The sequence below is a fragment of the Lupinus angustifolius genome, unplaced genomic scaffold (genome assembly GCF_001865875.1).
Source record: "Lupinus angustifolius cultivar Tanjil unplaced genomic scaffold, LupAngTanjil_v1.0 Scaffold_25_364, whole genome shotgun sequence".
In the NCBI taxonomy this organism is placed as follows: Eukaryota; Viridiplantae; Streptophyta; class Magnoliopsida; order Fabales; family Fabaceae; genus Lupinus; species Lupinus angustifolius.
Genome location: NW_017720297.1, coordinates 1 through 24,864, shown reverse-complemented (window position 1 = coordinate 24,864; position 24,864 = coordinate 1). Strand labels below are relative to the sequence as shown.

Genomic DNA, 24,864 nt, shown 5'->3' with positions numbered 1-24,864 from the left:
CATGAACCTTGTCAAGTGAGATCATTCATGATTTCAAGGTTGGTTGGTGGCTAAGTCAAGTTTTCCCCTTGCTAGGTCTAGCCCATCTGGCTGCTTATGTGGCCACACTGAGCTTCCTGCTTCAACAGGTTGGCTTGTGCCAGAGTTGAGTCTGACCGTATAAAGCTTGTGCCTGATCGAGCCAAGTTGGTGCCAGATCAGCTGGGCGATGCTGAATGTCCATGCCAGGCTTATGTGGACACCTACTTGCTTGACTATATTTTCTTGATTCTTTTTCTTTTCTTCATTTTTCCTAGAAACTTCACACAAAGAGTTGGAAAAAGAGGTGGACAAAATATATAATCAAAATATGACAATTTATCTAAAAAGTGTTGAATTAAGTTGGTTTTGCATGATTTGCATAGGATAAGTGCCATGAAAAGTGTATGAAAATTAGGTATTTTTGGGACTTATCAATATCAAGCATCTATTTTAAGCAACTTATGTTCAAGGCTAAATGATGTTAATTGAGCTTGAAGTAGGATGTGACAACCTGCTCCGACTAGTGGCACTTAACTATTGTTTAGTATATTACATAAGGTTTGAAAATCATCTTATCATACTAGGACACTAGATGGGGGATTTAGAAATGATGTGTGGAATCAACCAAGAATAACACATTAATTGCATAATTTCCATGATGATATTTTTCAGGAAACTATTCCATCATTCTTAACTATAATTTCCTCTTGAATTTGTAAATAGTTAGTTTCTTAGCTTTTCTTGTTTCTTATTTGATAAAATCACCAAAACAATTTTATGTGTTACTTTCTTACTTTTGATAGAAGATACAAAGTATGAGTACATTTCTATTAGGCAATATCTTGTGGTTCAACATAATCCTATATTATACTACAATTGAATCTTGAAAGAGTTGCAAGTGTAAAATAGTAAAGTGTTAAACTTTATAAATTTTATTTGTTGATTAAAATATTCCTAAAAACTTAAGTTCAAACCAACTCATGGTTTGTAACTTTGTACATAGGAATAATATGCTTGTGGATAATCGATTATGCTTGTGGATAATCGATTATCTTGAATATTTCACTACTTGATTATGTGGTTTCTTGCACGGCAAGTTACTGATTACCAATTTTTTACATAATTAATCGATTACTGGAGTTACAGAATGACAACAAAAACATATTATAACATGCAATTCATATTAACTCAATTAACAACAAAGTAAAGAATAAAAGTAAGGAGATAAGGGATAGAAAAAGGTGCACAAGGAATTTTTATCCTGGTTCATTTGTGGTCCACTACAAACTACATTCATGCATCCCCTTCTGAACTCGGAAGATTTTTCTTCACTATTGCAATTGTAAGTTTACACGCACACTTTCAATTACAAAAAATAGAAAACTACGCCGCTTATTTCTTGGTACCCATGAACTTCAAAATCTAGGTTTGACCTATCTAATTTGCCTACTAAGATCTCCTATCCTTTCACGATTCGGTCCTAGCCTCAGTATCGCTCGAACCAAGACCTCCTAGTTTTGTGAAGATTACTACGATCTCTCTTATAGTGAAACCATTCACAAAGAGATCAACTTCCTTGTTCAAAACTAATTTTGTTGAGTTGTCTTAAGTACTTAATACTTAGATTCAACAATTAAAACTCAATCTAAAACTCTATGAAGAAAATCCACAAGAACCTAATCTAAATGAAATTTAATGTATTGGGTTTTCATAAAATTGATTTGCACACTTTTCAGAAAAATATTTTTCTCACTTTTCTCTCAAAGAAATCAAGAACTATATGCAAGAATGCAATGCATAGAAAACTATAGAAAACGTGCAATGCTTTGAATTTCTAAGCCTAATTCAGAATGCTCTCACTCTCTAAGATTTCTAAATGCACTTTTTCACTGTAATGCAATATATGAAAATGTATGCTCTTTATTTTTTCGAAAATATGCAAGTTATGCCATATTGGCAAGAATTACAATATTTACACTAATCATATTGATACTGCTATTAATCGATTAGTCATCCACTTAATCGATTAACAGGTTGTTAAAAGTTTGTTTTTTGTTATGTCTTAATTTATTATATAGTGTCTTAATCATTTAATGTATCAACAACATCAGATTGGTTAGTAACTGAATTATTGATAATCGATTACACATAATACTTAATCGATTATACTGATTAAAAATATTTTTGATATATGGTAAACTCCTATATGATATGAACATGTTATACATATTTTTTCAAATATAATACCTTTAATGCATAATACTATGTATGTGAATGCATGAGCCTACTTATCATAAGATATCTACATGTTATGTCTCAATTTTAGTCTTGTTCTATTTTAGTTATTGTGAGATTCTCACATAGGTTTACCTAACCTAGACTCAATCTAAGGCAATCATCTTAAGACTTCTAATAAAAGTAAATATTATAATGCCTTTAGTCTATAGATGCAACCTCTGAGTCTTCGACTCATTGTTTGTTGTACGATCTTAAAGCTTACTTGTATGTTTGTTGTCTTCATCAAAACTTAGGTTAGCGTCAAATGTGTGGGTCTTGACTCTTTGCACTTTCTATATCCCTCTTTTGGATGATGACAAACTCTACACCAATTCATTGTTTGATAAGATTAATAATGATCAACATATGTTTGCTTAGGTTAGATAAATATCAAAGTTGCACTGCTCCCCTCACTTTGTTCTGCGCATCAACCAAACAATGAGGTGATATACACAAGAGTAGGTAGCAAACTTACGGAAGCTTGACAACCTGAAACACATCGAACGACAAAACAACATTTCCCCCCTTTTTGACATTATCAAAAAGTATAGACAATTTAAATGATAATATTTGGTCAAAAGTAAGAAAAGATATAAGATTTTATGAAAAGAAACTTTAATTGATTAACCAATTTTTAGAAAATTGAACATATGCACAAATCACTGCACTTAATCGATTATCGATGGCACTTAATCGATTAAATTGACGAAAAACAACATATGAACCAGGTTTGTATGACACATCCAACAAGTATAATTGTAATCATGCATGGAATGATTAATAGTTCTGATTTATTCAGGTTAAACATGTATTATTCAAACAAATATGGCATACACACAAGATATAATCAAGATTCTCATAAAACCATAATCCATAAACTATTGACATAATTAACCATTGTTCAACAAAGCATGAAATAGCGAATTCAAAATGAGTACATAACCAGAGTTTGATAACATATTACAAGAAAAAGAACATAATGCTCAAAATGAAATGAAGTGCTAGACCCAAAAGAGATACTAAACGATAAACCATAACACCCTAAAGGCTAGACACTCCTAAACTATTCCTAAGATGGTGAAGGAGGACGTCTTGCTTGCGAACGCGTAGTGTCATAGATGGTCCAAATGAGGAAGTCTAAATGGTTGATTTCTTCATTTAGTCGATCATTTTGCCTCTCAAACCCCGACTGAATCATGTTCCTTAGAGACTCATAGTGTGTGTCAATGTGAACATTGAGCCTCTGTTCCATAACATCTAAATGAGCTATCCCGAATGGTGGTTCTTAAAGCATAGTAGAAGCCTCCCCCTGATTTTCCGAAACTTGTTCATTCATAGGAACATCTTCATCAGATAACTCCAAATCCACAGTTGTGTTGTGATCCTCCTGGTATTGCCAGGCATTATCATACTTATAGATTTCCATTTTGTGGATTACATTATCGCCAATCAAGTGCTCACGAGAGTTTGTTTTGATAATCATTGTATCAGATGTTTCTATTTCTAGATGATCAATGATACGAGATATGAATATATCATAAGCAAGCAACTTGGTTGATAAGGTCGAGATGCCATACATGATCTCTAGAATTTCCTCAGGACATTTGATTATTATGTTTTCTCGGAAAGCAAACATGAATTTTAGGTCGTTGATAGTTGGTTGAGCATGGTTAGTGTTTCTTTGTACTAGAATATATGCCACAATATAGTGCAGAAGACGGTTTTCAATCGATAACAATTCAACATTTGTTAACTCACCTTGCACGTACAAGTGCGATCCCCTGAGACAAGTTTTGTACATTTCAGTTGCATTAAATGAGTTTCATAACTCATTCGAGTAGTCTCCAAGGCCTGAACTGTCACTAGACAGCCCATCCACATCTAGAAATAATGATTCATTAAGCTCAAACAGCTTTCTCGAAACCATAGACCAATAACTACCATCTTTGTATCTAAAGTTAGCATAGAATTCCCTAACTAGAGTAGGGTATACCTTTCCATTAAGCTCGAGAAATTGGTTCACACCCTGAACTTCCAATCCGTGTTGAAACTCGAAGCCTTGTTCTATCATCCAAGCCATATTCGCATAGCGGATGTAGTTTGGCTTCCTTCCTTGGAATTTTGCTAAGCGGGTTTCTTGCAGAATCAGTGAGTAGTAGGGGTCACCACGATCCCTCCTATCACCATGGCCAGAGTAGAGCCGAATTCAGTTCTCCTTGGATGGTTAGTTGTTGTTTTGACTATATTTTTTTCCCTCAGCCATTTTTATGGGATTAGAGAGTTATAATCAATTATGTAGTCAATTTGGGGTGATTCTGGGCTAGGGTTTTAAGTTGGGGAAAAACTAGATTTTTCGAATTTTTGAGGATTGGGGACTAATAGATGACTACCTAGCCTTATTGAAGCTCGATTTGGATAACTATAACGTTGGGATAGATCAATTTCACGACATGATAAGGAAAAGGGTAGGAATTTTTGGTTTTAGGGTTTGAAAAGTCTTTCCCAAATGCACACTGAATCTGTTATACTTCACTGCCGTTAATCGATTAAGGCTCCTGTTAATCAATTAAGACCAGTTAAAGTCTTAAGTACTTGAGCCCAGTTGATTGATTAAAGGAAGACTTAATCGATTGAAGATAGATATTTTAAAAAGCTTAGGATACTGGAACTCAGTTTAATCAATTGTAATGCAGGATAATCGATTAACATCAGTAAAATTCCATATTTGAGTATATTTTTGAGATTGACAAGGTATGCTAAGACACTTAACCTAGAGATCTATTCTTTAAATAATTACACACTTCTAGCACATAAACATGGAATCATGAATGCAATTTATTAAGCACAAAGGGAAACATGCATTTAACATAACACATAGATAATCATTTTTATCATACAAAAGGCACAAAACACCATTAACCAAACTAGTTAAGATATTGCTCATCAAGAATTCCAAGTTCCCTTCTAAGAACAAAGAACGAGTTCTGTGGAAGGGGCTTGGTGAAAATATCTACTAGTTGTTTAGTGGTTTCAACAAATTCAAGTACACAATCACCTTTTTTTACATGATCATGCAAAAAATGACGCCTTATCTCTATATGATTGGTTCTAGAATGCAAGATGATATTCTTGGATAAGTTTATGGCGCTTGTATTGTCGCATTTAATCGGTACCATTTCTAAAATGAGACAGAAATCCATAAGTTGTTGCTTCATCTAAGGGATTTGAGCGCAACATACATCGGCGACAATGTACTCCACTTCAGCTGTGGATAAAGCCACATAATCTTGCTTTTTTCTATGACATGACACTAAGGAGCTGCCTAATAGGTGGCAAGTTCCACTAGTTCTTTTCTGATCTAGTTTACACCCAGCAAAATCAGAATTGGGATATCCTACCACGGATAGCGAGACATCCCTAGGATACCATAATCTCATATTAAGGGTACCCTTTAAATATCTCATGATATGTTTAACAGAAGTAAAGTGTGATTCCATATGCATACATTGATATCTCGCACACAAACACTAAACATAATATCAGGACGAATCGTAGTTAAATACAATAGAGAGTCTATCATGCCACGATATTTAGTAACCTCTACCACTTTCCCTTTTTCGTCATTGTCTAAGTATCATGAGGAAGCCATAGGAGTGGATGCTTATTTGCACTTTTCCATCTCAAACTTGCGAAGCAATTCTTTGCAGTATTTTGATTGGTGAACAAATATGCCACTGTCCATTTGCTTGATTTGTAATCCAAGGAAGAAGGTAAGCTCTCCCATCATTGACATTTCAACTTCACTCTACATCAAATCATAAAATTCCTTGAAAATGAGGTCATTAGTAGCTCCAAAGATAATATCATCAACATATATTTGAACTAATAAAACATGATTATCTGATTTTTGGATAAAGAGCATTGTGTCGACTTTGCCCCTAACAAACCCATTTTTAAGAGAAAAGTATTCAGTCTATCATATCAAGCTCGAGGAGCTTGCTTTAGGCCATAAAGTGCTTTTTTGAGTTTATAGACATGGTTCGATAATTTATCGTTTTCAAAACCAGTCGGTTGCTCAATATAAACCTCTTCTTGAATGAATCCATTCAAGAAGACGTTCTTGACATCCATTTGGAACAACTTAAAATTCATGATCGATGCAAATGTCAATAGCATCCTAATGGCCTCTAACCTCACAATAGGGGTGTAGGTTTCATCATAATTGATATCTTCCTCTTGGTTGTATCCCTTGGCCACAAGGTGTGATTTGTTTTGTATTATTAAGCTAGATTCATCAAGCTTATTTCTAAAAAACTCATTTAGTGTCAATTATCGGATGGTCTTTTGGTTTGGGGACCAAGTCCCACACATTATTACGCTCAAACTGGTTTAGCTCTTCTTGCATAGCTAAACCCTGGTGCTCATCCTCTATGTCCTCATCTATGGTCTTAGATTCTATTTGTGATACGAAAGCAACCAAATTACAAAAGTTACGCAAAGAACTACGGGTTACCACCCCCGTAGAAATATCACCTAATACATTATCAAGTGGATGGTCTTTCTTGGTTTTCTACATCCACGACAAGTCCTTATGGTCCTCGTTGACTTCATGATCATCCTGATCTTCTTTGTCCATTTCCAAGTCTTTAGTGTATACTTCTTCCAAAGCACCTGTAACATCATCAGACAAAACCTTTGTCTTCTCTTTTGGAGAAGATTCATCAAAATGAACATGGATCAATGCTTCTACAATCATAGTATATTTATTAAAAACTCTAAATGTCTTACTATACATCGAATACCCTAAAAATATACCTTCGTTAGTCTTTGAATCAAATTTTCCTAAAACTCGTTTTCCATTGTTTAAAATAAAACACTTGCATCCAAAGGCATGAAGATGAGATATATTAGGTTTTCGGTCTCTCAATAGGTCATAAGGAGTCTTTAACAATTTGGGCCTAAGAAGTACTCGATTTATGACATAGTAGGCCTTATGTACAACATCGACCCAAAAGTATTTAGGCACTTTGCTTTCATTAAGCATGGTCCTGGCCAACTCCTCTAATACGCGTTTTTTCCTCTCAACAACTCCATTTTGTTGAGGAGTTCTATGAGTCGAGTATTGGTGTAGGATACCATGTTTATCACAAAACTTGTCGAACAGGTGGTTCTGAAACTCACCACCATGGTTACTACGTATATATACAATTTTCAGGTTAAGTTGGTTTTGAATTTGCTTGCCAAGGCTTTTAATAGAATTGAATGTGTCGCTTTTAGCAGAAAGGAACATGGTCAATGTAAACCTAGAGAAATCATCTATGATTACCAAAGCATAATAACTACCTCTGAAACTCATGATTTGCAATGGTCCAAACAGGTCCATATGGAGAAGCTACAAAGACCTTGTTGTGGAGATTACATTTTTCGACGCAAATGAGTTCTTAACTTGCTTACACTTTTGGCAAGTGTTGCAAGTCTCTTTAGATTTGAAATTAAGTTTAGGTAGACCAACAACTAAATCGTGAGATGAAAATTTATCTAAGTGTTTAGTATGTATGTGCACAACGCGCATATGCCAAATCCAGATGTCATTCTCTCTAGAGATAAAACATTTTGAGAACAATGTAGTGACATCCTCCAAATTAACCATGTATATGTTGTTTATACGATGACCAACAAACTTAACATTATTAGATATACTATCACGAATAATGCAACAATTAGAATTGAAGGATACTCGGTTACCTTTATCGCACAATTGGTTGATACTTAATAAGTTGTGCTCCAAGCCATCCATGTAGAGCACGTTTCAATAATAGCTTGAGAAATATTGCCAATAATTCCAACTCCAAGTATATTTCCTCAATTGTTATCGCCATAAGTGACGTACCCTTTTTCTTTGAGTGAGAGATCCAAGAATTTTGATATGTCGCCTATGATATGTCTCGGACACCTGCTATTAAGTACTAGTGACTTCCATGTGTTTGTAGGCATACTTGCAAAACAAATTACTTGTCTTGTTTAGGTACCCAATTGATATTGGGTCCCTTTCTGTTAGCAACCATGGTATTACGTCCCTTCTTCATCCAAATATGAGAACCAAAGGCACACCATACTTTCTAATATAATATGCAATGGAGGTATGGTCATGAATATTGCAATAAAACATGTAGGCATGTGAGTATGTGATTTTTTACTATTATACACTATAGGTTTCCTATATGGTCTTTTCTTTTTAGTTGGGGGTTTATATCCTATTCCCATATGGTTACCAACATTTCTAGATTCAACAAGTAATATGTCAAGATTAAATCTACTGTATGTAAGCTTGGTAGGTTTTTCTTTTAAATTTGAATTTTCAATTTACAATGTCTCGCAAGTATCACATACAGCAGGTTGACATAAATTATATTTAGAGTAATTACATGAGCTATAATAGTAGATTAAGTCAAGGGTTTCATTTTCTAGTTTTAATTCATCTAACTCTTTTTGTATTTTAATGATTTGTTGTTCATGTAATAAGATTACTCGTTTTCTATCTATGTTAATCTTAGCAAGCTTTTTAAGTTCTTCATGTAATTCAACAAATGCATTATACAATTCATCATATGTAGGGGAGTCATCAGAAGAAGATGAAGTATTTGAATATACCTCATTTACATCATCTTGATCACTAGAGTTACAAGCATCTTGTGTTTTTACCATAAGGCACGGTTTTGAAGTCTCGATGAGTGCTCTTTTCAGATTCAACCTTTTTGAGATAGATTGGACATTGTAGCCTCATATGTCCAACCTTCCCACATTCATGGCAAGTGAAGCGCTCCTTTGGGTTCTTTCCCTTCTTGGTTGAGTCTCGCGCTTCTTTCTTCTGAAACCTCTTGAATCCCCCTCTTTTCTTCAGGAATTTGCCAAATTTTGGAACTAGGAGATTCATGGTTTCCTCATCCAGATCGGAATCAGAATCGTCATCCTCTTCTTGATCTTGCAAACTGGTTTCCGTGAGAGAGATGCCTTTCTTCTTCCTGTCTGAATCCTCATTCATGGTCAAACGCCCTAACTTCATCTTGTGATCCTAGAGTTTGCCAAATAGTGTCGCTAAAGGCATGGAATCCAAGTCTTTTGACTCCATGATTGCTGTTACTTTCGGTTGCCACATCAAGACAATATAAAATTTTGTTATTTAATTCTCCTTTAGCAAAAGTTTTATCTAGGACAACTAAATGGTTAACAATGTGAGTAAACCGCTTTAGCATTTCACTAATAGATTCATTTGATAACATACAAAATAACTCGGCGTGCTTAACCTTATTAGTGCCTTCATGAGTCACTTTTAAAGTGTCCCACATTTCTTTCGCATTTTGGCACTACGATACTCTAAAGAATTCATCGTATGATAGGACCAATGTGATAATGTTTTTAACACGAAGGCTATGCTGAACCTTTCTACGCTCATCATCGGTCTATAGACTTTTTGGCTTTTCTTTAGGTTCATCGTCCACCAAGTGGAGTGGAACGAAAGGACCATTGACTACGGATTCCAAAATATTCGTGTCAATCGCCTCAATGAAGATTTTCATGCGCACCTTCCAGTAGGCATATCTCTCGCTACTGAAAATTGGAGGGCGATTGATGGATGTGCCATCACCGCGAAAAGGGTTTGTGAAACCCAACGTATTATCCTCTAGGATCAAACAAATATGCAGTGAAGCTAGCACTTTTGTACTAGATTTGTTAATCAGTAGGTCAGAATACACCTAGAAGGAGGATTGAATAGGTGTCGTGGATCACTTGTTCTGCTTTTCCTATATTTTGCGCAAAACTATAACAGACTGTATTTAATTGATTATGCTTGTGGATAATCAATTATCATGAATCTTACATTACTTGATTATGTGGTTTCTTGCATGGCAAGTTACCGATTACCAATTCTTTACACAATTAATTGATTACTAGAGTTACAGAATGACAGCAAAAACATATTATAACATGCAACTCATATTAACTCAATTAATAGCACAAGGAATTTTTATCCTGATTCGTTTGCGGTCCACTGCAAACTACATCCAGACCTCCCTTTCTGATCTCGTAAGACTTTTCTTCACTACTGCAATTATAAGTTTACACGCGCACTTTCAATTACAAAAATAGAAAACTAAGTCGCTTCTTTCTTGGCACCTATGAGCTTAACAACCTAGGTTTGACCCATCTAATTCGCCTACTAAGATCTCCTATCCTTTCGCGATTTGGCCCCAGCCTCGATATCTCTCGAACCAAGACCTCCTAGTCTCTGGGAAGATTATCAAGATCTCTCTTGTAGTGAAACTATTCACAAAGAGATCAACTTCCTTGTTCAAAACTAATTTTGTTGAGTTGTCTTGAGTACTTAAAGCTCAATCTAAAACACTAAGCATAAAATCCATAAGAACCTAATCTAAATGAAATTTAATACACTAGGTTTTCATAAAATTGATTTGCACACTTTTCAGAAAAAGATTTTCCTCACTTTTCTCTCAAAGAAATCAATAACTATATGCAAGAATGCAAGGCATAAAAAACTAAAGAAAATATGCAATGATTTGAATTTCTAAGGCTAATTTAGAATGCTCTCACTCTCTAAGATTTTCTAAATGCACTTTCTCACTGTAATGCAATGTATGAAAATGTATGCTCTTTATTTTTTTTCGAAAATATGCAAGTTATGCCGCATTTGCAAGAATTACAACATTTATACTAATCATACTGATACTACTATTAATCGATTAGTTATCCACTTAATCGATTAACGAGTTGTTAAAAGTTTGTTTTCTGTTACGTCTTAATTAATTATATAGTGTCTTAATCGGTTAACGCACCAACAACATCAGATTGGTAACTGAATTCTGGATAATCGAGTACACATAATACTTAATCGATTATACTAATTAAAAATGTTTTTCTTGATGCATGGTAAACTACCTATGTGATATGAAGATGGTGTTATACATAATTTTTCAAATAAAATAGCTTTAATGTATAATATTATGTATGTGAATGCATGAGCATACTTATCATAAGATATCTAGATGTTATGTCTCAATTTTAGTCTTGTTCTACTTTAGTTGTGACACTCTCACTTAGGTTTACCTAATCTAAACTCAATCTAAGGCAATCATCTTAAGACTTCTAATAAAAGTAAATATTATAATGCACTTAGTCTATAGATGCAACCTCTGAGTCTTCGACTCATTGTTTATTGTACGGTCTTCAAGCTTACTTGTATGACCATTGTCTTCATCAAAACTTAGGTTAACATTAAATGTGTGGGTCTTGACTCTTTACAATTTCATAATCATATTCTAATTAGTTATAACTACATAATTCAATACATATACAAGTGTTACTATTCTTTTCTTTAGAGAAAGGATATAGGTGACTATTCTAATTTTATTTTAATATATTCCTTCTGTAATTCAACTTAAAATCTACCTAATATCAAACTCTAGAAGCATATGGTTACATCCCAATTATATTATTTTATATGTCAATTCTATAATTGTACAGTAAATTATAATTTCAATTAACGCAAGCAATTTATGCGTTTGTGATTATTTAAAAATATTGTTGAATTTTAAATAAATTTTATTAATATCTAAAAACAAGACTTTAAACATGTAAAAAGAAGGCAGAAATGTATCATGAGTCCATGGCCTAGTTTTAAAAAAAAAATTATTCTACCTCCTTCACAAGATGATGTTTGATACCACATGTGATAGTCTTACAAGTTTTAGGGTATCTAAAATGTTGGGATTTGGATGAAAACGTGGAGTTCCACTTTTCACTCGAGAGTATTTTTTTTTAAAAATAAATCATATTTCTTAAAAATAACCCTGAAATATTTTTTATTGACAAATAAATATATAAAGGAAACTTATGAACGTGTTACACATAAATATGCAAATAAATATACCCATCACATTTGTTTAAGAGCAAGATCAAGTGGGGTTGGTTACCTCTTATTTTTATTATTTATTTTGTGACTTCTCAAATAGTTCTCCATCCACCCCAATTTAAATTACTGATAACTAAAATATTATTTTATCAATCAGAAACAGAAAGCTGGGAAACAAGAAAGGATTACAGTCTGATCAAGGTCTGGTATATCTGAGGTGTATAATAAAAGAAGAAAGAAACAAGGGCACCAAATTTATAAAAAAAAAAAAATTTAACTGCATAATTACATAAAACTTTAATACTAAAGTTTGAATAAAATACAAATTTATGAATTTTAAATTTCAAGGATACTAAAGCTTTAATTATAATAAGTACTAATTGAATGTTAATGTAAAACTATTAAATATAACATAAGTATCTGCAAAATAAAAATAATAGTAAAGTAACAAAAATACAAAGTATTTAATTACAAAGAACTTTTATTTAAAATAGATCCTCAATCATCGTGAGACTATTTTGTCGCCTTAATACGCTTGGTCGTTGGGATGCCAAAGCATGACTAGTGATGAATGATTCTACTGAACAGAATTTAAGATTAAATTTTTATAAAATTAAAGTGAGTATCTTAAAAATGAACTTCAGTTAGTACGAAGAAGTATATTGTTATTACTAGTTACTAGATATCCAGAGTTTACTATTGCATATGTTTTTAAATAATTATTTTTTTATAAAGAAAGTTTATGTCTTTAAAATGTTTGTTGATGTGTATACGTTTTTTAGAAAATTAATATTGAGAATTATTTTATAACTTATAGTGAATGAGGAAAATGGACTATATATAAAGATAAATGTAGAGATGACAATATGCATAGAGACACAAGTAATAGTTACTCTCTTCCCATTTAGACATTTTACCACACCCACTTGCAAGTTGTGTACTAGTTTTAGCATGCCTGTATTCGTGGATATAATGGGTATCCTTTTAGTGCTTTTAAAAATGAGGAAAAAAACTCTATAGTGAATGAGAAAAATGACTATAAATATAAAGATAAATATAGGGATGATAATAAGCATGGGTAGTAGTTACTCTCAAGTCTCAACCCATTTAGTACATGAGAATTTTACCCTCACCCACAGTTGTGTATAAGTTTTAGCAAGTATTTGTGAATATAATAGGTATTCGTTAGGTGCTTTTAAAAACTTTTTTAAGAGGGTTACTTTTTATACACTTTTTGTCTTTGGCTGCCGCTGGGTACGGACACCACCTCTTGGTCGATGTGGTTATGTCCTGTGAGTTCATGTAGTCGATGGTCATGCCACATGAATTCACATATATTGTGACTAATTGTAAGTATGAATATCATTATATCTATATCTCCATAGTATATTGTAGATAGTTTGAAGAACCTATTCTTAAAATCCACATATACCTATTTGTAACACATGCCCTTACAAATTTATTTGCCATCCCTAAATAAAATACATATTTGAAAAAATTGATGGGTAGTTCTAATAAGTATGTAAAATTATCATTGTAATATATACTTATAAATATGCTCCCCGCTTTTGAAAAAAAGAAACTTTCCAATGTATTTCGTATTTCCAAAATAGGAAGGTGTTTATTTCATTTAAAAATTATTTCATTAAAGTATTATTACTTCATTAAATATATTAATTATATTGCTTATAACATTCCTAAAGGCACCTATATAAATAAAAACGGAGAGAGTTGTAAGTTACTTATGCGTGGGAAACATGCAGTGGTTGAAGACAACCAGAATTACCTGTAAACTTGGGAATTTGACTACAGCAACCAATCAGAAAACTCCACATTAATATGTCTGATGCAGAACGAAATGTCGAATATACCCTTACCCCATTTAAAAAATTGGAATTTCGAAAAAGAATTGTATCAGAAGCAGTTAGTAGTGGAAGGTGCTGCTGATTTGATTATTCACAAGTCAAATAGATTGGGCGCATCAAATTAATAAATCCCTCTCATCTCATCTAATTTTTTTAGTGTATAATATTTATAGACTCTCATTTTATATACACTCAGTGTATCAGGTTTGTATTACTTTATTTTGAAAAATTAATCACTTTAAAACTTATATACTATTTGTACATACAATTTTTATTTATTATCTATAATTTATGGTTATAAATACTTGAGTTCAGTTAGCCATTCCTCCTTTGAAGTTAAATAAGAAATCAAGAAGAGAAGTAACAAAAACAAGAGAAAAGAAGAAGAGAGAAATGTGTGGTATATTTGCGTATCTGAATTACAACGTGAACAGGGAGAGAAGATACATACTGCAGGTTCTGTTTAATGGGTTAAGGCGTTTAGAGTATCGCGGATATGATTCCGCTGGAATTGCCATCGATTCTTCTTCTGTCTCTGTTTGTGCCGAATTGGGCTCCTCTCCAGTACTGGACTCTCCGACAAGATCTCAGCCCATTTGTGCCGATCCAAATTCCTTCTCCAATTCCAGGCTCACTCCCCCTCCTCTCGTATTTCGCCAAGAGGGAAATATCGAGTCTCTTGTTAAATCTGTCTACCAAGGTCCACTTTCAAATTTCCCTTATTTGTTTACATCATTACATGTCTTGTTCAAATTTCAATATAATGTGCTTCTACAATTACCAGCTAGATTTATTTTCGGAATCAAGTTTATTTGAATTACTTAGTTTTTAGTTTATTTGTAAAATGGAATAACAGAAGTGGCAGAAGTGGAACTGAACTTGGAGGAATCATTTTCGATTCATGCGGGGATAGCGCATACTCGATGGGCGACTCACGGAGAGCCTGCTCCTAGGAACAGTCATCCGCAGACATCTGGTCTAGGAGATGATTTCCTTGTTGTTCACAATGGTGTTATCACTAATTATGAGGTATCACTCACTAGCATTGCATTAGTACCCCTTTCTAGAGAATTTGGCGCGTGGTCTAGCATTTGACGCGTGTAGATAATAGAATGGAACATGTTCTCTTTTTGGTTCCTTTTCAATAATCCTTTTTAGTAGAACTAATGTATTTTACTTATTAACTGTATGTCCTGTTATGTTCTATTTGTAAAATACACCAAATATACCCATATGTTATGTTTTCGCCTAATTCAAACATGTCTGTCAAATGCTACCTAAGCTCCACTCCTTTTATTGAAAGCAAATTGTCCACTTTTTGACCTCGTGTTATGTTCTATTTATAAAATGCATTTCTTATGTTAGGCCTCATTCTAACATGTGGCTAATTTAAGGATGTTGCTTTTGCTATGCTAAGCTTCAGTTATCTTTATTGTTGTGTATTTAGGTTTTGAAGGAAACACTGGTCCGACATGGCTTCATCTTTGAATCTGAAACCGATACGGAAGTTATTCCGAAGCTTGCAAAGTTTGTTTATGACAAAGCAAATGAAGCAACAGGTAGATTTTGTGGTCAATAAATCATATGCTTTATCTTGACATTAATGTTTTATATACTTATCAAAGTTGTTATTCATAATGCCTTTCTTTAACTGTGATTGGAGCCTGCACCTTGTAAGTTAAGCTAAATATACCATAATCAGGTTTGTAAATATATTTTTGATAGCCAATAAGGATTACATTAAATTCTAGGGTGAAGGTTTTCGTGACCGTTATCGGTTACCCTTACATTTATTCTGCATGGACTTGAACATGATTGAATTCATGATAGAGCAGTGCTATGTACACCTGAAACGGTTTCGTGAACTATGTAAGACAACATGTGGCACCCTTGATGTGACTATTTCTCAGCTAAATTATAATTAATAGATATGTAAATCAAAAAACAAAAACTAACATGATAACATCAACACTATTGGTATGATTTTCCCAAATTGATTTCGTCATAATGAGCACCCCCTTCATCATATTCTGGTGATTTAAAATCTTTAAAATTTATGAAGAGGAAGGAAAGATGGTGAAGAATTACAAAATTTCCATCTTAACGCTGCAAGGCAACTTTTTGTAAATCCCTTTGAAAAATGATATTTGTGTTTGGTTCCTAATATGATAGACCTCCATGTTTTCAAGCTTAAATTGGTCTGAATTGAGTCTGTTGGTTTTGCCTTATATTTATGTTAACACAGAAAACAATTTTTTTCAGAATAGCTTAGCTCTTTTTCACTTTTCATAAGGAGGCATGAATGCCATTACTAGTGTTGTTATATTGAAGTACTTTTCCAATCATGTTGCAGGTGATCAGGTTGTTACCTTCAGTCATGTTGTCCTGGAAGTTATGAGGCATCTTGAAGGGGCTTATGCCCTTATCTTCAAAAGTCGACATTATCCTAATGAATTGATTGCCTGCAAGCGTGGTAGCCCATTGCTCCTTGGTGTTAAAGTAAGTTGAACGCAATTTAATAAGAATCTTGATATTATGATCTATATGAAGCTTGCTTATTCAGGAAGGTCTTGTCTGGTTATGTTTGTTTACTTTTTTTATTGATTTCATTGATGATGCTTCAAGTGGGAGAGTCAAAATATCTCTAAAAAAATAGTCCCTTTTCAATACTTTTACTCTATCTAGAATTTGCTGTCAGACTTTTGTTTTAAAATGCTTAGTTTGAGCTTAAGCTTCACTTTATGTTGCTCCTTTGAATTAGTCAAAGCAATGAATGTTTTAAATGGACGGTAGTGAATAACTTATGTGCTGGATTGATTGGCATCCCTTCTTAAATGCAGGTTATACATGTAAGTATTGCTAAATAATGTTTTATAATTCCAATTATCCATTATCTTCTAAAAAGAGATACTATCTATACGAAATTAATTTGTCATATAAAGTTGACTACCTTTCATTTTGAAGCATAATTTGAAAATCAAACTATAAATAGTTTGTATTGGAATATTGCTTCCCAGTATGTTTTCCATGTAAAAGAATAATATGATTGGTGTAGAGGAACAAAGAAGTACATAGCTCAGAACATGATGAGATATCCCTTTTAATGATTGAGAAAAGTTACAAAATCAAGAAAAGAGAGTTACATGAGTAATGCTCACTAGTCTTGTTACTTTTCCAACCAAGAACATCCTCCAAAATAGTAGTTAGCTTAGTACCATATCAAACTAACAAGACCACTTCTTCCCACCTAAGGAGCAACATAAAAAAGTCTGTCCTTGACTTCTCTATGTTGGCATTCCTCTCCAACCATATAAGCATGCAGTGCACATTGCCTAAGAGCCTTTCTCTCTTCACTCCTCCCAAAATGACACAAAAAGTGTTCCAAAATCTCTGGACAAATCAAACATTCACCAATATGCTCAAGCGTCTAGACTTTAGTAATATTAATCTAATCATAGGACAGCGACAAAATAGAAAGTCTCAAAATCGGAGAAATACATGGTATAAAGATTAGGAAAGATTTGAGGCTTTAAAAACCTCCGATAAATCATTTGTATTAATCATATCTAGTACTATGAGGCAAATGAAGTCTTCATTCCTTGGATGTCTAAAGGGGTTTAATGTGTGAAAAGTTTTTCTGGTTTGGAAATTGAATAAAAAAATGAGGCCCGGTGCACAAGATTTCCACCTAGTGAAGCTAGGGGAGGGTAAATATATGCAGTCTTATCCCCTAATAGATCCTCCATGGGTATGTCGGTTGTGAATGATCGTTCTAGAGTAGAGTTTCCAAAGAAAATGCGAAAATGATGAAAAGGATTAAATCCTCGAATGGTGATGGAAGACAAGAACAAAAAAACACAGAAATTAGGCCGGGAAACAAATATGCATACATAAGAACAAGGTGAATATGGATGATGATGGAAGAGACAAGAAAATGGAATGGTGATGTAAGTGAAATGGCACCACACTAAGGATGGATGATAAGTCACAATAGATGCCACAGAGGGGGTGATCAACCCTTGATAAGTCCCTAATGTTGGTTCACTCAAGAACCTCCAAGAGAATCATTCTCTCACAATTTGCCTTAGCAAAATAAACTGGAACTAATGCTATTGATTTTTTATCCAGAAAGTACAATATATAAACAACTGCTAAGAGTAAGATGCAGCCCCGTCATTCAGAATCATAAAGCTAATGATGCAGTAATAAAGCCTAATCATGCATCATCATTGCATTAAATTGAAAAACTAACTCCTAAGCACATGGAAGGTCAAAAGATACTTCCACTGCTACCTAGATGATTATTTCGAGTTTCCATGGTCTTGGGCCAAAAAACCACTTATTTAAATGGAAATAACAAAATTATTACACAAAAATGACTGACACGGTCATTTGTCTTTGAGTTGAATTGCCAAAAATATTCCAGAAGCAACCACGACCAGGGCCGTGGTGTAGCCCACGGTCGTGGTTGGCCCCAGGCTCCCATTTTTTCGCTTTGCATCTCCTTCCTCCTGGATAAAAAAAAGTCTTGCATAATCACTCTGGGCAATGTCAATTTCGAGATTTTTGATGATGGAAACAAGGCATAATAGTTTGTTGCTTGAAGTGGTCCAAGCCTCATTGTTTAAATTGTGGGGTGCCCCTTTGGTATACATCAATCTTGTAAGTGGAGAGGCTACTTCCAGTATTTGAACCCGTGACGTCTTGATCAATAAGAAACAACTTCATTGTTGGCCCGAGACTTGCCCTCTGGTTTGGAAATTGAACAAGGAACTAAAATTAGGGCCTGCAGGAATTGACTCCAAAGTATTCAAAATCAGAGAAATACACTAGGACAGATTTGTGTGGTCTCAATTGTATTAATTCTAATTGTTACTACGATACAAATGAAAGATTCACTTCTCGGACTTCTGAAGGGGTTTAGTAAGTGTTCCAGTTTGGAAATTGAATAAGGAACTAGATATAGCATGTACAGGAATTCACTCAAAAGTAATCTAAGGTCTAAATCCTACCCTAAGATTAGTCATTGGTAGAGTCAAGCTAAAAACGGTTTGTACATTTCTTTATCAGCAATAGTCATTGATAGAATCAAAAGAAGTTTGAACATAGAGTATTCCTCCTTCTCAACAGTTGTGAATGTGGTGGTGAAGAATAGGCTGTGAATGAAAAAAGCAGGAGCCAGGAATAGGAAAGCTCTCTTAAACCACAAATACTCCTTTTACTGTGAATGATCTTAGATTTGTATCGAGTATTTCATAAAGGCCCCTTTTAGTTTATTTTTTTTATATTATTTTTTGCGGGTAAGGATATTGTATGAAATTGAAGATTTTCTGATTGATGATGGCTAAAGAAATTAGTGCTCAATTTCAGGAAATGAGAGAAAATCAGGAAAATGGTTCTGCATTTGAGGATAACACATTCATGTCAAAAGACGGACACCCCAAAGAATTGTTTTTGTCCAGTGATGCCCATGCTGTGGTTGAGCATACCAAGAAAGTGCTAGTTATTGAAGATGGTGAAGTAGTTCATCTCAAGGTAACGTGACACCCTCTATTTTCGTGTTGTACATGCAAGATAATGTTACTTATCACACTTATCTCTAAAATGTTCAGTATTCTGGCTCTTTCAGGTATTTGCATAAAATCTTTGCATAGATTTTTTCATCATTTCTCAGTTGTTCACTTGATCAGTTCCTTGCGCTCTTTCTTTTCCAGAACGCGGGATGATATCTTATATCATTCACTCAATTGTTGAATGTGATGGATGGATTTGTGCTCCAATTTCTTTGTTCTTTATAATCATGTCCATTTGAAAATAATATCTTGTTCTTACTTAGAAATGGTTGTTTCAGGATGGTGGGGTTTCTATTTTGAAGTTTGAAAATGACAAGGGAGAACATGTAGGTCCTCTTTCCAGAGTTGCTTCAGTGCGACGTGCATTGTCTATTCTTGAGATGGAGGTTGAGCAAATAAATAAAGGACATTATGAGCATTATATGCAGAAGGAAATTCATGAGCAACCAGAGTCTTTAACAACCACAATGAGGGGTAGGCTTATACGCCGAGGATCTAGCAAATCCAAGTCTGTTCTGTTGGGCGGACTGAAGGATCACCTTAAAACAATTAGGCGAAGTAGAAGAATAGTTTTCATTGGTTGTGGCACAAGTTATAATGCTGCTTTGGCAGCTAGGCCCATCTTGGAGGAACTTTCTGGTCAGTTCTGTATGATTAATCTTTTACCAAGTCTTACTGATTAATTTTTTTCCCATTCTTATGTTTTATTCTACATATTAAATTATAGGTATTCCTGTTAGTATGGAAATTGCCAGTGATCTATTGGATAGGCAGGGACCAATATACAGAGAAGATACAGCTGTTTTTGTTAGTCAATCTGGTGAAACTGCAGACACTTTACTTGCATTACAATATGCATTAGAGAATGGTGCATTATGTGTTGGGATAACAAACACTGTTGGCAGTGCAATAGCAAGAAAAACACATTGTGGTATTCATATAAATGCTGGTGCTGAGATAGGTGTCGCAAGTACCAAGGTAAATGTTGCATTTAGAGGATTTTGTTTTCTTCATTTAATTTTATATTGTCCTTGTTATCCATTAAACTAATGGTTTAGTCACATTTATACTACTGTAGGCATACACAAGTCAAATTGTAGTCATGGCCATGTTGGCTCTCGCAATAGGAGGCGATACAATTTCCAACCAAGCAAGAAGAGAAGCTATTGTAGATGGTCTATATGACCTGCCAAGTAAGTTTCTGTTCGCTGAGCATCTTACAGGAATTGGGTACATTTTGTGGAGTTTGGTAAATGACATCCAGCATGTAATTATTATATTGTTAGTACAGTTTTCTAATGATCTGTAGGGGATTCAAATGAGCTGTTCAAAGCTTAATCTTTCTCACAGATCTAACAATGATCATAATGTCACTACAAAATGAATTAATATTTGATAAAACTAATACTTCTCATATAGTAGCAGTAACTATATTGCAAAAAGAATGATGTTGGTGGAGGTGGCAAATAATAACCATGTATCTTACATGTTAATAGAATAATGAGGTGGAAATCTAGAAAAGATGTTTTTTAACTGACTTTGTGTTATTTCATGGAAACGGATTCTTAGAAATTATAATCTTTGTCATTGTGGCTTGGCTCAATTGGTAGGACTTCACAACAGTTACTAAGAGGTCTCGAAGTACTAACTTGGGGCCAACTTCTTGTCCTCCTAAACTTTATTACCAAAAAAATAAAGAACTTAGAATATTCATATATTTTTATGAGGAATCCTTCAAAAGATTGGTCCAAATACCACATAAAGAAACTCAACCAAATCTAATTTTTGTGTTGGGTTGTAGATAAAGTGAGAGAGGTGCTGAAGCTGGACCAGGAGATGAAGGATCTAGCACAGCTATTAATTGCCGAGCAGTCTCTTCTTGTCTTTGGTAGATCATACAACTATGCAACTGCTCTAGAGGGAGCTTTGAAAGTGAAGGAAGTTGCACTGATGCATAGTGAAGGGATACTTGCTGGTGAAATGAAGCATGGCCCTCTGGCATTAGTGGATGAAAATCTTCCAATTGTGGTTATAGCTACACGCGATGCTTGCTTCAGGTTGGTTGTGTTGAGTAGCTATACGATTTGAATTCGGAAATTAAGAATTTGAAACTGACATCTTTTATTTCATCTTTAACAGCAAACAGCAGTCTGTTATTCAACAACTTCATGCCCGAAAAGGCCGCCTGATAGTTATGTGTTCAAAAGGGGATGCTACTTCTGTATGCCCTGGGGAATCTTGCAGGTCAATTGAAGTTCCACAAGTTGAGGACTGCCTTCAACCTGTAATTAATGTAGTTCCATTACAGGTATGTTGAGTACTACTTTTGAAATTTTTATACTGCTTCATCTATCCTTACAACATTACTACTATAACAACCAAACATTTGTCCATCCTACCATATACAATCGTCTATATGGATTGAACAACACCATAAAGCTCTATCATAAATCAACTTCATTGACAATGCATTAATCTCCAAGTCTTTCTTAACCGTTTCGCCTATGGTTTTTCTTAGTATTTCTCTAAGAATTGGACTAACCTCCATTTGATAGACTCTTGTTATGGGGTTCTACCAGTCTCGTCCACACATGTTCAAACCACCTAAGGCGCGATTCTACTATCTTTTCTATAATATGAGTTACTTCAACTTTCTCCTTGATGCATTCATTTCTAATCCTATCTTGTCTAGTGTGTCCAATCATCAAACACAACGTTTCATATGTGCTACATGAAGGCTATTCTTTTGTTCACATTTTATTGTCCAAAACTCAGTCTCATAACATTACAAGTCTTATAGCCGTGCGATAAAACTTTCGTTTAAGCTTGAGTAATACATTTTATCACACATGACACTGAAAACATTCCGCCATTTCACCCAACCTAATTGAATCCTATGGTTCACTTCTCTTTCAATTTCCTCATCGTCTTTAATGATTACTACTACATTTAGTAAAAAGGAAAGAGTAAATTACACTAATACCCCCTGAGTTTTAGTGAAATTACACAAACTATCCCTTACTTTTTTACACCTACACAAACCTCCCCTAATTTTTATACTTTCATTACACTGACCACCCCTGCATAAGAAATAAGTGTAATCTTTCAAACAAAAAATGTGATAAATGCAATTAAGTTAAACAAAACATGATATATTGTGGAGACAAGTCCAAATAATATATGAGTCAATATTTCATTATTATTTTTGGTTCGTTACACTATATTATAAGAGCGATTTAAACAATATTTCTTTAGAATTGTTGATGCATTTTGTAACCAAAAATAATAAAGATACATTGATTTATATATTATTTAGACTTGTCTACGCAATATATCATGTTTTGTTTTACTTAATTGCATTTATCACATTTTTTGTTTAAAAGATTACACTTATTTCTTATGCAGGCGTGGTCGAAAGTATAAAAAACTAGAGGAGGTTTGTGTAGGTGTAGAAAAGTGATGGGTGGTTTGTGTAATTTCACTAAAACACAGAGGGTGTCATAGTGATTTACTCAAAGAAAATATTATTATTATAGTAGGTCAAAGATCCTATTATCCGTATGTTAGTACGTAAATAAATTCTCAACTACATGTTACCAGATAATGATTTTCTACTCATAATTTCAATGTCCCAATTTCTCATTTGCAAGTCTTGCAGATCCATTTCCTTGTGTGTTTCCTAAAATCTTAAAAAGCTAGCTTCTTCTTGTCTTGTGTATTACTTTACAAAAGGAAGATTTGTAATGTCATATATTACAGCTTATCTATTTGTGATGCAGTTGTTGGCCTATCATCTTACTGTACTGAGGGGATTTAATGTTGACCAGCCTCGTAATCTTGCCAAGAGTGTAACAACACAATAAAGAAGACTAGTTCACATCCCTTTCTTTGATTCTGACAAAAACATAATCTAAGTTCTTGAAAAGCTCTTCTTCCTTTGACAGACGATCTGACTCGATAAACCAGTAAATTCTTTGTCTAAGACGGTTATCAAGGTGGCGTATCAGTGCAATTTATACAAGGCTAACTGTTCTACCAACTACCCTCCATCTTGTAAAGCAGAATAGACATCAATCATTTCCTGAGAATTGTTCACTATACAACTATAGTCTGATGTATTTAATTTGCTGAGTCTGTTATGTTGGTTGCTTGTGTTTTCCATGGGTTTATAGCCTGAGTTCACAGTTTGTAGAATTAATTCCAAAGCACACTGGTAGTTTTATATGAAAGTATTATCTGACTGTTCTAGCACAATAGATTGAATTTGTCCTGATTTGTACTCATTTTGAAAATATGATCTAAATATTTGAGCACAATAGATTTAATTTGTCTGATTTGTACTCATTCTGGCTCCAACTAGAATTTAAACATAGGCTTAATTTGGGGTAATGATACTGTTAGAATGTAATTCAAAAGAGGTAGTTTAGTTAGTTAGGAATCTTACTATAAATAGATGTGCATACCCAACTTAACTAACTGATTTTCCAGAAATAGAAAGTGCCTCAATTTCATTCTATAACTTCTTCTTATCATCTTCTTCATTCATCTTCTTCATTTCTTCTTGTGTGATCCAACAAACTGGTATCAAGAGCCATACAACACTCACGAACAACCTTCAATCAATCATCATCTATCCCCTTCTTTCTTCATTCTTCTACTTTCCTCTCTAACATTCTTTCTGCTGCACAAACTGCTCAAATGGGACAAACTGGCTTCCCTGCAAACCTGCCAATCCTCGACGGGAAGAACTGGAATAGGTGGAGAATACAAATGTCAGCAATTATGGGATTCCAAGAAGTGAACGAAATTGTAGAAGAAGGCTTCCCAACAATAACAGATTCATCAACAGAGGCACAAAGAAATCTGTACAAGGAAAGCAAGAAGAAAGATTGCAATGCCATGTTCTTGCTACATCAGTGTGTTGATGAAGCACACTTTGAAAAGATATCTGAGGCAAGAACAGCAAAAGAAGCTTGGGATATTCTAGAAAATAACAATGAAGGTGCAGAACAATTGAAGAAGATAAGATTGCAAACCATGAGGAGGCAATATGAGTTGATGCAAATGGAATCTAGTGAGAAAATTGCACAATTCTTCAACCGAATCATTAGCCACAGTAATGCTATGAAAGCTAGTGGTGAGAAGATGACAGATCAAGCCATAGTGGAGAAGATATTGAGGACACTAAGCCCCAGATTTG

The 24,864-nt window shown here is 34.1% G+C and overlaps 1 protein-coding gene across 2 annotated transcripts; it reads left to right on the top strand.

The window, feature by feature from the left end:
• The first annotated feature begins 14,411 nt into the window (after window positions 1-14,411).
• On the top strand, window positions 14,412-24,008 carry LOC109338434 (glutamine--fructose-6-phosphate aminotransferase [isomerizing] 2-like). 2 transcript variants are annotated; one of them, XM_019575670.1, is made up of 12 exons: window positions 14,469-14,632; window positions 14,683-14,791; window positions 14,948-15,120; window positions 15,539-15,650; window positions 16,445-16,590; window positions 19,462-19,626; window positions 19,943-20,303; window positions 20,392-20,642; window positions 20,743-20,857; window positions 21,466-21,721; window positions 21,804-21,972; window positions 23,444-24,008. In XM_019575670.1, exons 1-12 carry the CDS (start codon window positions 14,588-14,590, stop codon window positions 23,525-23,527), a joined length of 1,986 nt encoding a protein of 661 aa, XP_019431215.1. In that variant the 5' UTR covers window positions 14,469-14,587; the 3' UTR covers window positions 23,528-24,008. The 2 variants fall into 2 exon arrangements, with proteins under 2 accessions (XP_019431214.1, XP_019431215.1); XM_019575669.1 differs by having other exon boundaries at window positions 14,412-14,791.
• Window positions 24,009-24,864: the final 856 nt, after the last annotated feature.

What these genes read in the sequence shown, in the direction of transcription:
- LOC109338434 (XM_019575669.1), top strand. Translation starts at nt 14,485, where the DNA reads ATGTGTGGTATATTTGCGTATCTGAATTACAACGTGAACAGGGAGAGA. An exon ending in TGTTAAATCTGTCTACCAAG is followed by an intron (nt 14,792 to 14,947) that starts GTCCACTTTCAA and finishes ATGGAATAACAG; the next exon opens with AAGTGGCAGAAGTGGAACTG. An exon ending in CATCTTGGAGGAACTTTCTG is followed by an intron (nt 20,304 to 20,391) that starts GTCAGTTCTGTA and finishes ATTAAATTATAG; the next exon opens with GTATTCCTGTTAGTATGGAA.